The sequence below is a fragment of the Photinus pyralis genome, unplaced genomic scaffold (genome assembly GCF_008802855.1).
Source record: "Photinus pyralis isolate 1611_PpyrPB1 unplaced genomic scaffold, Ppyr1.3 Ppyr1.4_unclustered_Scaffold1905, whole genome shotgun sequence".
Classification (NCBI taxonomy): domain Eukaryota; kingdom Metazoa; phylum Arthropoda; class Insecta; order Coleoptera; family Lampyridae; genus Photinus; species Photinus pyralis.
In genome coordinates, this window is record NW_022171102.1 from 6658 (window position 1) to 18663 (window position 12006).

At 38.0% G+C, this 12006-nt stretch overlaps 6 protein-coding genes across 11 annotated transcripts; 2 read left to right on the forward strand and 4 right to left on the reverse strand.

Moving 5' to 3' along the window:
* Window positions 1-814: 814 nt before the first annotated feature.
* On the forward strand, window positions 815-2438 carry LOC116181761 (geranylgeranyl pyrophosphate synthase-like). Of its 3 annotated transcripts, none has more exons than XM_031502184.1 (8): window positions 815-861; window positions 1119-1230; window positions 1276-1430; window positions 1477-1630; window positions 1675-1795; window positions 1843-1982; window positions 2027-2129; window positions 2177-2438. In XM_031502184.1, exons 2-8 carry the CDS (start codon window positions 1168-1170, stop codon window positions 2386-2388), a joined length of 948 nt encoding a protein of 315 aa, XP_031358044.1. In that variant the 5' UTR covers window positions 815-861; window positions 1119-1167; the 3' UTR covers window positions 2389-2438. The 3 variants fall into 3 exon arrangements, with proteins under 3 accessions (XP_031358044.1, XP_031358043.1, XP_031358046.1); XM_031502183.1 differs by having other exon boundaries at window positions 837-896; XM_031502186.1 differs by having other exon boundaries at window positions 837-896; window positions 1486-1630.
* LOC116181763 (mediator of RNA polymerase II transcription subunit 4-like) lies at window positions 2210-3660 on the reverse strand. Its single transcript, XM_031502187.1, has 3 exons — window positions 3212-3660; window positions 2647-3164; window positions 2210-2601 (listed from the first exon to the last, which is right to left on the reverse strand). Exons 1-3 carry the CDS (start codon window positions 3277-3279, stop codon window positions 2429-2431), a joined length of 759 nt encoding a protein of 252 aa, XP_031358047.1. The 5' UTR covers window positions 3280-3660; the 3' UTR covers window positions 2210-2428.
* A 344-nt stretch (window positions 3661-4004) lies between these two features.
* LOC116181764 (U1 small nuclear ribonucleoprotein C-like) lies at window positions 4005-4692 on the reverse strand. Of its 4 annotated transcripts, none has more exons than XM_031502191.1 (3): window positions 4302-4692; window positions 4137-4258; window positions 4017-4090 (listed from the first exon to the last, which is right to left on the reverse strand). In XM_031502191.1, the coding sequence occupies exons 1-3, from the start codon at window positions 4597-4599 to the stop codon at window positions 4085-4087; spliced, it is 426 nt and encodes a 141-aa protein (XP_031358051.1). In that variant the 5' UTR covers window positions 4600-4692; the 3' UTR covers window positions 4017-4084. The 4 variants fall into 4 exon arrangements, with proteins under 4 accessions (XP_031358048.1, XP_031358049.1, XP_031358051.1 ...); XM_031502192.1 differs by having other exon boundaries at window positions 4137-4249; window positions 4302-4689; XM_031502188.1 differs by having other exon boundaries at window positions 4005-4258; window positions 4302-4691.
* Window positions 4693-4725: 33 nt separating this feature from the next.
* LOC116181765 (transcription initiation factor TFIID subunit 13-like) lies at window positions 4726-5409 on the forward strand. Its single transcript, XM_031502193.1, has 4 exons — window positions 4726-4810; window positions 4854-5035; window positions 5089-5246; window positions 5295-5409. Exons 1-4 carry the CDS (start codon window positions 4787-4789, stop codon window positions 5315-5317), a joined length of 387 nt encoding a protein of 128 aa, XP_031358053.1. The 5' UTR covers window positions 4726-4786; the 3' UTR covers window positions 5318-5409.
* Window positions 5302-7529, reverse strand: LOC116181760 (protoporphyrinogen oxidase-like). Its single transcript, XM_031502182.1, has one exon. The coding sequence runs from the start codon at window positions 6718-6720 to the stop codon at window positions 5326-5328; it is 1395 nt and encodes a 464-aa protein (XP_031358042.1). The 5' UTR covers window positions 6721-7529; the 3' UTR covers window positions 5302-5325.
* Window positions 7530-7651: 122 nt separating this feature from the next.
* On the reverse strand, window positions 7652-12000 carry LOC116181759. Its single transcript, XM_031502181.1, has 4 exons — window positions 11969-12000; window positions 9967-11913; window positions 9730-9915; window positions 7652-8357 (listed from the first exon to the last, which is right to left on the reverse strand). Exons 2-4 carry the CDS (start codon window positions 11809-11811, stop codon window positions 8322-8324), a joined length of 2067 nt encoding a protein of 688 aa, XP_031358041.1. The 5' UTR covers window positions 11812-11913; window positions 11969-12000; the 3' UTR covers window positions 7652-8321.
* Between the last annotated feature and the right edge of the window lie 6 nt (window positions 12001-12006).

Genomic DNA, 12006 nt, shown 5'->3' on the forward strand with positions numbered 1-12006 from the left:
CGTCTAATCGAAAAAGTACGAATCGTTTTGGATTCTACGCACCCAAATTAATAAGAAAAAGTTTTTTCCCGAGAAATTTTGGTGCAGTCGATTTTTGGGAAAAAAAGAAGGTAATACACTGCTTTTTTTGCCCAGAAAAAAAAAATTGTCTCAGATCGACCGGAAAAAAAATTTTCTTATAGAATGTGGCCTGTAGAATCCATAAGTTCAAACAGTTCCAAGATCGGACTACTAGATCAAAGTTACAGCCCTTTGAATTTTGTGTCGAAATTGGCTTTTTGCCCATAAATATACCTATTATTCAAAATTTTCGTTTACTAATTAAAGCAAAAGCAATAAAGGGGCCTGTCAGCAGTAAGAAATAAAATACCGTTCTAATCTAATCTTTTTCGCCTGTGCAACGTGCAACCCAATTTCTATTTCTTCCCCCCCCCCCCCTCCCCCTTCTAGTACGCACTGGGTGACTGCATGTGCCACGAACTTGTTTAATCCCCCCCCCAGAATAAATTTCTACGTACGCCACTGCAGCGTTCACCGGTCACCGCATTCCGTTGAAGCTGTTTTATATATGATGCTTTGTACATATTATAAATCAGTAAACCAAAATTAACTGTACTTGTTAAGTTCTTAAAATCCTCAAACTTTGTATCAGTTAATTATATTCACCGGGTAGAAATTACAAAAGCGAGATGTAATCTTGGTGCTCAATATACTCTGTTCCACTCCCCAAAAATAACTTTGATTATTTCTATGATATTCAAAATGTGATTGTCTTTCGTCTGATCCCAGCTGGACATCCTGTATAGTTCATTTGATCATCTGGCAACACTGCTTCTTCTGTCGTTGATAACAAAACATCGTGTATGTATTAACATAACCTCAAAATCTTTAGTTGGGTAAAGCCTAATAACATTTTTAATTATTATTTGGTTTTATTTTCTGTTGTTTTTAGTTTAATTTAGTTCAATTCTCAACTCCATACAAATTGCCATAAAAGAATAATGTTATTGCATGTGTTGCTTATTCCCCTTTGTTTTGATGAAAATCATATGACTAATTAATTGATCTTTGTTCAATGAGAACTGCTTAGTAAAGTAACTGTAAGTTTCAACTTGTAGGAACTCTAATTAAATTCAGGCAAAAGTTCCTTCATTTCTACTTAAAATAATGTCCACAAGGTCATCTGTAAATTCGATACATAGCAAACAAGGAGATAAATCACAGGATGAAGTGAGTAAAATGAACTTTGTCCAAATGTACACAACATTCTTCCAGAAACTACTCCAACCCTTTACTTACATTACACAAACACCCGGTAAAAACATTAGATCAAAGCTTGCCAGGGCTTTTAACTACTGGCTAAACATATCCGAAGATAAATTAGAGCGAATCGAGGAAATAATTCAAATGTTGCATAACGCCAGCCTTTTGTAATTAGCCCTTTTATTTTACTGGCCGATAAAAAGTAAAAACTAGATCTTTTAGAATTGACGACATACAGGATAATTCGATTTTAAGACGAGGGATACCGGTGGCACACAGCATTTACGGAATAGCTAGCACCATTAATGCTGCCAATTATGTGATATTTATAGCGCTAGAAAAGGTGCTGGAATTGAATCATCCCGAGGTAAACAATTTCGAATCTTCATTGTTGTATGTGATCGTTTATAGGCGACCAAAGTGTATACTGAGCAATTATTAAACTTACACCGAGGACAAGGGATGGAATTGTACTGGCGAGATAACTTTGTTTGCCCTAGCGAAGAGGAATACGAACAGATGACCATTCGCAGTAAGTCACTGGTTGGGCACGCCGTCACTTGATATTCCCACTTTTAGAGACTGGTGGATTGTTCATGCTCGCTATCCGTTTAATGCAATTGTTCAGCGAAAATAAAGAGGATTTCACACGACTAACCGAAATTTTGGGTTTATCATTTCAAATTCTAGACGATTATCAAAATTTACATTCTAAAACCGTACGTAGCGGAACATTATCGCTTTTATCTTACAAGAATTGTAGTATTTTAGGCATAAAAGTTACTGCGAGGATTTGACTGAAGGTAAATTTAGTTTCCCAATTGTCCACGGCATCCAGAGCAATCCAAATGATGGACAAATAATACGTAGGTATCCTAAGTATTTGCTCCATATTGACTTATCAACTTTTCAGATATTCTTAGACAACGGACGAAAGACAACGAAGTAAAGAAATACTGCGTTTCATTGTTAGAAAAATTTGGAAGTTTCGAGTATACAAGACAAAAATTAGTCAAGCTACGTGAAGAAGCAGTTCTCGAAGTAGCGAAGCTCGGTGGTAACCCGGTGATGGATCAAGTGATTGAAAATTTCTTTAAAGTGATAAATGACGACAACGTTCCATAATTATTGTACTTCAAAATTATATAGCAAATAAACTTAAGTACTACTGAGAATCGCTCGATGAACTGCTACTTGAATCAGTCGACATAACCTCAACATCTTCCGTTTCTTGCTTATGATTACGTGTATCCACCTGCACGCTACCTTGACCCACACTCATGTGAATTTCACCAGACGGATGCCATGCAAACTGGTTCGGTTGCGAGGCAGGTATGTCTACATAAATACATTAACCATGACATATACAGCTTACACCCTTACCTCCCGGATGTCCAGACCTGTGCAACTCCGAAATATTATTCTGTTGCTGCAATAAATGACCGTTAATTGGATCACTCAGCCGCCCTAAAAACCCCAATCTCATTTCGATGTCTGTCGGATAAGGTCTACGTGGGTCTCCCTGCTGCCATGTCAATGGGGCACATACAGCATTAGATGCACTAATGCGATGTGCAAATTTTATGAGTTCCTCCGACGACACCGGTCGCTTATTCGCTCGATGAATCGATTGTAGCTTCTGATTTGCTTGGTAAATCGCCGTGGATAAAATTTGTTCCGCTTCCTTTAATTGTTTTTGTAATTGATTAATGTCCTGATCTTGTCGATCAACTTCTGCTTTTAATATATCCATCTTTTCGTCAATTTTCGCTTGTTCCGATGCCAATTTTAAGGTCTCTTTAAGTTCTGTATCTTTTGCTACCAAAAGCTGTGTGCGTTGGGCATAATCCGAACAGGATAGTTTCAAGTGTTTGGGGGCAATTGCATTTTCTATCATTTCTCTAAAAAAATATTTGTACGTCAGTGTAATGATAATTAAATTAATTACTTTGAGATTAACTCGATATCATCAATTAAACTCAACAGTTTTTCCTTGGTGCTTAATTGCGAAGCCATAAATTATCAAATTTTTATTTTTCCTTGTGAAAATAAAATATTGGAGGTTATGTTTGCAGTGTTGCCACGGTTTTTCTGGGTTTTTCCCACACCATTTGATTTACAATATACACGGTAGCTCGAAATATATTTTCCATATACAAAAAAATACGTTTATCATCATGGTTGCATATTTCACCTTCACTCTCTAACTGACAATGAATAAATGGCGACAAGTGCCAACGACAGTATGGGAAAAGTAATGCTATATGGTTATGATGAAAGCATAATAATGGACGCAAACTTGGATATGCTGGAAGGATTTTATTGGAAAAGACAGGGTGAAGAATGAGGAAGTACTAAAGAGTTGAAGAAATTAGATCAATCATGGAAATTACTAACAAAGAAAGCATAATTGAGTGGGTCACATTGAAGAAAAAAAACTATTTGCTACTACACATGATGGAACTGTGGGCACAAGGGGGAGGAACATGAAGGAAAAGAAAGGAAGATACTTAGCAATGGAGAAAGGCACAAGATCGAACAATCGATACTTGGAAGAATACTTAGTTACAGTAAATCCAATCCAAATGTATGTAAATGTTAAATGAGCATCCGAGATTTATTCAGCGACTCCTCTAAAGTAGACCCATACGTTTGCATTTCTAAATTTTGTTGAGCAGGTACTTGATTCCGGACATTATAACACTAGAGCATAAATATAACATCCTCAACCGGATCAGACGTAAAATCTGTACTTGAATTTATATTATATTGTTCTTAAAATCATAAAACAAATATGTCGGAATATAAATTATTCTAACCACTAAACCTAAAAATTAACTTTTAATTTGTGGGCCGTTAATAACAGGTCGTACAGGGCCCATAGCTCCAGGTGCAATTTGGGCCATTGGCATCATACCCATCATGGGAGGTCGCATTCCCATCATTGGTGGCATAGGACCGTGAGGTCCCATCATCATTGGCGGTACTGCAGCACCTACAAGGTAGTTTTATTCAAAAACAAAATTCGACTAACATACCTGGCGGAAGCATTCCCGGTGCGCCCGGACCTGGTGGACGTTGAGCCATCGTTAGCGCAGCTGGTGGTGGAATCGCCACACCTTTTCCTGCTGTAGCAAATGGATTGTTTGCGATCTTACCAGCTTTAAAAGCGGCTGTGGTGGCGTCAATTAAGTGCTGGGCTTGTTCTTCCATCCACTTTTGATAGAAAAACTTAACGTTGTCTTTGTGCTTACGACCTGTGCAGTGGGTTTTACGAACGCTTGGAGAGTCATGTGTAAGGTAAGTATCACAATAATCACAATAATATTTCGGCATTATTAATAATTATTATCTGAAAATGGTACTTTCCAATTATCAACAAAATGGCAAGGCAATTGATATTTGACAGTGCAACGTTGAAAATCTCTACAAGACCATTTAGCATACTTATCATTATTTATACATACAAAAGCATTACCCCAACAAACCTCTTTAGTTAAACATAAACAATACCCAGAAGTCAATGGCAACTCAAGACGAGGAACAGGTAAAAACGTTAAAGATTACGTGTTTTAAATCGTCCCATTTAGTTTGAAGAAGAGGAAGGAGCGGAAGCGACCCTAGCACTATGCAGTGTTGGCAGAAAAAGGTTGTTCAGTAAAGAACTCCGTTGCATGATGTACGGTTTCGGAGATGACCAAAATCCTTACACGGAAAGCGTCGATATTATTGAGGATTTAGTAATAGAATTCATAACAGAAATGACACACAAGTACGATACATACTTTGTCAAATTTCCTTTAAAAATTACACTTGATACTTTAGGGCAATGGAGATTGGTCGAACTGGTCGAGTGCAAGTTGAGGATATTGTGTTCTTAGTACGTAAAGATGCGCGCAAGTATGCGCGAGTTAAGGACTTGCTCACTATGAATGAAGAACTGAAGAAAGCGAGAAAAGCTTTTGATGAAGTTAAATATGCCGGTAAGAGCGAATAGAAGTGTCGCCTCGGTTAATGCTAATGAATTGTAGATAAAGATGCTGCAATTACTTAATAAATTAATCACAAGTTGTCTATTGTTGTCTTAGCAGAGTATATACAATCGTTAATTCCTACACCACTAAATGAGTTACCACATAAGCTTAACGATAACTTTTTTGATTGCAAGTAATCGTGAATTTTCCTAACTGTATCATTATGACCAACAACATATTGAGGAATACAGTCTTGTAAAATGCTCACTTGGTATAAGTCTGGTTGTTGTTTTATTCCAAGAATTGTGTTAAGCTGCTGCAGAGCCGTGTCTAATAGCAATTCACGAGTGGGATTTTTACCAAAATACTTTTCAAACCAGTATCCGCCCATCATTACAGTTAAATTGGTAGACCCTTTAGTATTTGTACAACAGCTGTCAAAAATTACACCTAAGATCGGTATATTTTCTTTTGGAGGAACAAGAAATCCAAACCCATTTTGTTCCAACAACTCATTTTTAAAGTGCAAATTGACAACGCAGACACTGACGCACGGAATGCTTACTAGCAAATCGTTTAAGTCCCTGTGACCTACAATTAGTTGACCTAGTGTTTTAGGAGAGATGCTCGATATTAGATAATCTGCACGAATTATTTCCCCGGTATTTGTATGCAGAGAAACTTCATTACCGATTTCAATCTTGGTACACAACTTGTTTAACATAAAATTAACGTTATTTTCCTCCCCAAACTTCCTCAACCGCCGCGGCAGAGTTTCGATACCATCTTTAAAGAAATACACACTCCACTTTTCCCTTGTGGCTCTTTGTGAAAGTGAATTTAGTAAAGGCTTCTCTTTACTTTTATTGAAGAAGTCGTACAGTAAACCTTTACTGATACTTCCGTATTTTTGTTCGTGAGTAAATAGATTCTCCATTAAAAATTTTACACTAATTTCTTTCGCATTTCCCGCACAAATGCCACAAATTAATGGACTGATGGCGTAATCGGCTATTTCCTTACCAAATCGACGGTAAACGAAATCATAAATCGATTCGTCATTACTACGTATAAACTTTCGAGGTTGTCCCACTTCGCGTACGAGATAATTAAGTAGAGATTTTGAAAAAGGCGGCTGTTTAGTCAAAATTCGCAATAAGCTCGAAGGTAAAGTATGCAACTGACCATTGACGTATATCATACGATTTAATGCAGCCGGATGATTTCTAGGTATAAATTTGATATCGTCTTCTAATCCAAGTTCTTCGATCAATTTCAATGTATTAATTCCTTTTACGCCTTGTGGCCTGATCGTTCTTGGACCTTGCTCGAAGATGAAATCGTCATATTTTGTCGATTTAATCCAACCACTTGTACGACTGGACCCCTCCAATAATGTTATTTCTTGCAAAGGGAATTTGCGGCGTAAATAATAAGCGGCAGATAAACCGCTTAAACCACCTCCCAATATTACTTTATTCATTGTTTATATTCTTAGCGATTTGAGGTTAGGACCAGTACCCTGAAGTTAGAATTTCCCGGAAAATATTCCAGTGGCGTATCATTGACGAATTAAATAATTTTCACTACTAATGTTTGGCAAACTATTCTCATATTTCCTTGATTTTTAGACGTCCGTGAGCACGATTTCTTAGGTCATGTTCATCAAATGGTACAATTTGATACAGAAATAAAAGGGGTATGTTAATAGTGGTCCAATTTTGGTTGTTAGTAAAAATCTGTAAGAAAATAACATGTAAAAATCAAAATAGAAAAAGTCCTATTCCGCTCACTGTAACATTTGTTGATTCTTGGTAAAACAGCAAGACACTTTCCTATACATTCTATCAAAAAAATGAAAGACAAAAAACTTGTCCTCTACAATCCCCTAAACTGATTCCTTGCCCTTCCGTGGTCACTGGCCCAATCTACTTGATTAAGCCCAGGTTATGATTTACAATATGATTCATGCCAACTGATTCCATAACGATCTTCACTATATGTCTACACAGCTTAATTTTGGTAGTCAATTAGTTGATTATCATTCCTTTGCTATGCAACATGTGCTCTTAAGCAAATTACCGCCACCAGCCCAATGTGAAGGTTAATTGCAATATATTATGATACACCTAGATTTAAACCAAAACAACTTACAGATGCTCTTACTGCTACATTGTATCCGAACGGTTTTCCATTCCTTTTTGACCAACTCGTAATATGTCCAACTATATACATTTTCTCGGGGCAATTGATTGTTTTAAAGTTTTGAATCTTTCATCTCCTGGGATAGGAGATAATGACCTATAAAGCTGTGGAAAAATTAGTAGTTTGTTAAGAGATAAATAAGCGTAATTTAATAAAGGAGCACTTTTAGCCTTTAGGTTAGGAGAGGTATTAAGACCCTTTATTTATGATTTACAGTGCATAAAGATATATTTAAGTCTTCATGTACAAGCAATATTACATATTCCGTATAATTATAACCCTACATATTCATGGGAGTCAGCGATACCCATAGTGTTTGTGCTATGCGCAACTCAAATGTGCTGCGTACAACACTGCACTTAGAAATAAAATTAAATATAAATAGAGAACAAATTAATTATATTCCACATGATGATTAAAACATTTGCCTCTATCGCCAATCCCTCAACACCACTGCGCTACTACAATATATATTTTGTGTTTAGTATTATATGTCTAACTCCAATTGGATCAGCTCGACTGTTTACCACTAACGAAGCTGATATCAATCATGTTTAAAATCTGCTACAGAAAAAGTAAAAGTGATAAACTATAAGCAGTTATCAAAACAAATGAGACATGCAAATATGTACTACAAGTAGGACAACCTCGACTGGTATCGATTACATTAACAATTCAATTATATTACGCGTCTCGCTGGTAAAGTTGGCGCTGTTCGTATAACATGCACACATTTGGGTACAAAAATTTGAACAAAACTACGATTCAATACTACTGCAAAATTTGTATCCCAAACATCACAAAGATAGAAAGCTAATTTCAGGATAAATGGACTTTAAAAACGCTTATAGTACGAAATTCTATTTGTTGTAAATTAATTTATTGGTTCCACTTGTTGGTCAAACCCGGCCAACCCTAAAAAAATATAGTTAACATAGCGCCTGAATAAAAAAAAAAGAGATTACGGCAAAGGATATCCAGGATAGAATAGTGAAGTGACCTTTAAAGAAGGAAGATTCATTGCATCCCCTTTCGCCCTTCTCTTACCTGTGTTATTAATTAGCATTTTAAAAGGCCTGATGGCCGTTTGCACCAACAAATTTAAGTGGAGCTTAGCTGAAGCATGGCAATGATTATTGAGATTGGTGCAAACGACCATGAAAGTTCTACATATACACACTGTCTTTACCATGACGGCTCCCTTTGATCACTTTCCGCTTGTTAGTTAGATGGCGCCACTCGCAATTTATTGGTGTTTGATGTAAATTGCAGGTCCGCAATTATTGACGTTTAGTGAACAATTTAATGGAGTGTTTGATTTTATAATTTGTATATTACTTAACTATACTCATTAAGAAGAAGACATAGGGATTTACGTGTATAATTTTTCCGTAAGTATGTCTACTTTTAAAAGACAAAATCCTTCTGAAGAGCGCCTAATTTTATGCATCCACAATAACTTCTTGAAACAAATAAACACCTTAATTTTAATATTGTTAGTAAAATATAGCTACAATCCTAGACCAGCCTCTGATCTGTAGCCATGTTAGTTCTGTAAGAAAAGAACTGTAGCAGATAGGTATTAAAATAACCGATGGACATATAGACGTGTTAGCTGGTAAGCTTTTACATGGAGATAAGCATAACCTAGATCGTGGTTTAGTAGTCATTTGAAAGTATTTCAGATATTTTGAGGTTAAAAGACTTGTTTTTATACAGGGTGTTTTAAGTGCGGACGCCATCTTGAATTTTTTTTAGTGGGAACATAGGTCATGTGATATATCATTAGAAAGCTGATTTTTTTCCCTGTCTTACTACCTTAATCATGAATAGTGTTAAATTAGAAAATAAGGGTGAAAAATTTGAAAAACTTTGCCGTATGTTTGGCTGGTGCACTTTAAATTAACAAAATAAACAAAGAATGAGCAGGTGTTTAATAAGTGACAAAGACACAGTACATATGGTTAGTTTCCTTATAACTAGTGTATTATGTGAGTCACAGTTTTTTCTCCATCATTTAACACCCTTAATGATTAAGGTAGAAAGAAGAGAAAAAAATTGAGGTTCTTGAGGCCATTTTCTGTAATTAGTCTCCAAGGGTGAAGACACATCCCAAATGAATCTGAATCACCGACAGCGGTAAGAGAATTATTTCAATAAAAAAGGTACTTTTCACCATCTTATACTGGGGCACCTTTCCCTTCGAATTCTTATGGAAATGTGCAAAAATGGAATTACATTTTCGCTAACTTTCCAATTACACCAACCTGTTTTCCTAAATACTTACGTGTGGTTTTTCTTGTAAATCAGTCATGTTTGGGCGCGATGTTTCCCATTGTGGCAGTTCCATCTTTAGCGGATCGTTGGGAACGAAATCGAGTGGGCGCATTGTTGTCATCTGTTGTTGAAGCAGGTAAGTGGGGAACTGCGCCCCGCTAGCGTAATTGTGAGGATTTTCTAATGGCATTCCATGCTACGTCGTCATTTCTTTGTTAATTGTGCCAAAATTACGTGAGACGCTTACCTGGAATGAGTCTAACGGATGTGAAATGTAATCCGCATCCATTTGGTTTCGTAATATAGGATATCGATCGATATTGTTTGATCCCGTCCATTGGCGGCCGACCATCATTTTCGAATCGTTTGACATCATCCAGTTGTTATCCATGTTAGGATTTTGGGTCTTGCGAGCCCGTTCGGTGCCAATAGGTTGCGGTTGTTTACGGTCTTCCATGTAATGCCCATCGTTGGGATGTAGATTATGAGCCGGTGGTAAGTTTGGGGACATAGCAGGCGAGTTGCTCACTGTGTTTAGTTCTCCGCCGTTTTCGAGGATTTCACCACCTGCCGCTCTGGCAATGTTATGTAAGGTCATGCCCGCCATTCCGCTAATCAATTCGGTTTGCTGTGGAGTGAAGGGCTGCTGCATTTGGAGTAAATGCCAGCGATTTTGCTGAGGATTGTTCATCGCCGATCTGTGGTAGTTGTTCATACTAGATTTATTCATGGTATGCAGCGAGTTGTTTTGATTATTTCCCATCGCATACCCGTTATACATCTGCGGCGGTTTGTTGGATATCGTATGTACAGAGAAGTCCGGCGCTTTCGGGTTTAATCTCGACATACTGACCGGCGTCGCACTGATTTGCACGGATTGTTGCTGCTGCTGCTGCTGAGATTGAGAATAATTGAGATGTTGCATGGAATTCGACTGATGGTAAGATGACAACAAGTGCGGTTGCGAATCCGCAACTGGAATATTCAACATATTTATAGGAGTCTGTTCTGGGTACCCGGTAGATCCAGTCTTATATAAGTTGGTGTCCGAATGGGCCAGATGCTGCATGGAACGTGAAGGTAAATCGGAACTTGGGTAGTAATGACTGTTCGCGATATCGTGTTGGTTTGTTTGAGCAACTGATCGATTATGCATGATATTTGTACCAATTGGGGGAAGGGGTTGCGTTTTTGGTTGTTCAGGATAAGTAGGATAATTAGATGCCGAACTTAAAGGTAAACTTGGAGGTGTCGTGCTGTTGCTGCTAGTTTTGGATGAAACAGGCGAACCCATCGCGGCTCCTCTGTAACCTGGCGCTTTCGAGGCGTCAACTTGCGGAGGCGGATCATTATCCACAAATTTACTCGGAGGAACTTGAGACGTATTGCCGCCGGTAACTGCGGCAAAATTAATCGGTTTGTGAGATTCAGTTTCTTGTCTCCAGGTCGGTTGTTGCGCCATGGAGTTAAAAAGTGAATACTCTTGGGTGGTCGTCACATTTGAAATGGATGTCGGTTGTATCGTTTCCACATGTGACGAAGTTACTGGGATTAACGTTGCCTGTTGTAGTATGGGACTGTGTGTTCTCATCTCCACTCCACTACAAATATTCGATACTTGAGTGGTAGGAGTGGCGAAAGAGGGAAACTTTCCGGTAGTTTGGAAATGTTGCATAGTAGGCGGTGCGGATGCCGTAGGTGTGGGACGATGATGCTTTGGTGATCCTTGACCGTGAATAATTGTGCTCGATGTTTGCACCGTTGGCGCTCCAACAATTCCCTGTGGCACATTTAAACACTGCGAAGGTCTCGACTTTTGTAAGGATTGAGTTGTGGGAAGTTGACTAGTCGAAGTACTTTCTGTTAGTTTAGCGGCGAAAGTTTGAGTGGCAGTTGTTGTAACTATTTTAGTTGTCGCCCGAGATGTCGTCATTATTGCAGTAGTGTAGGACATTGTATTTTTCGTGGTGGATGCCAACTGTGCTGCTGCGTTCCGTTCAGCTTGTGCTACAAGACGGGGAGCGGTTACACGTGGCGCCGTTGCTATTGTTGTTCCTCTAGGTTTAATTATTGTGAGAGATCTTTGGGGCATTACTGACGAAGAGGAGATAACTGTAATGCTTTTTTGTTGCGTCGACGCTATAGTAGTAACGGCTGATGATGTATTGACAACTTTACCCGCTACCTTTTTTGTCTGGAAGAAAAGGAGAGAGGTGACACTATTCAAATAATTTTTACAATACACATACCCCTATCTGGGTTTTATCCCACAGGGAGGTAGTAGTCG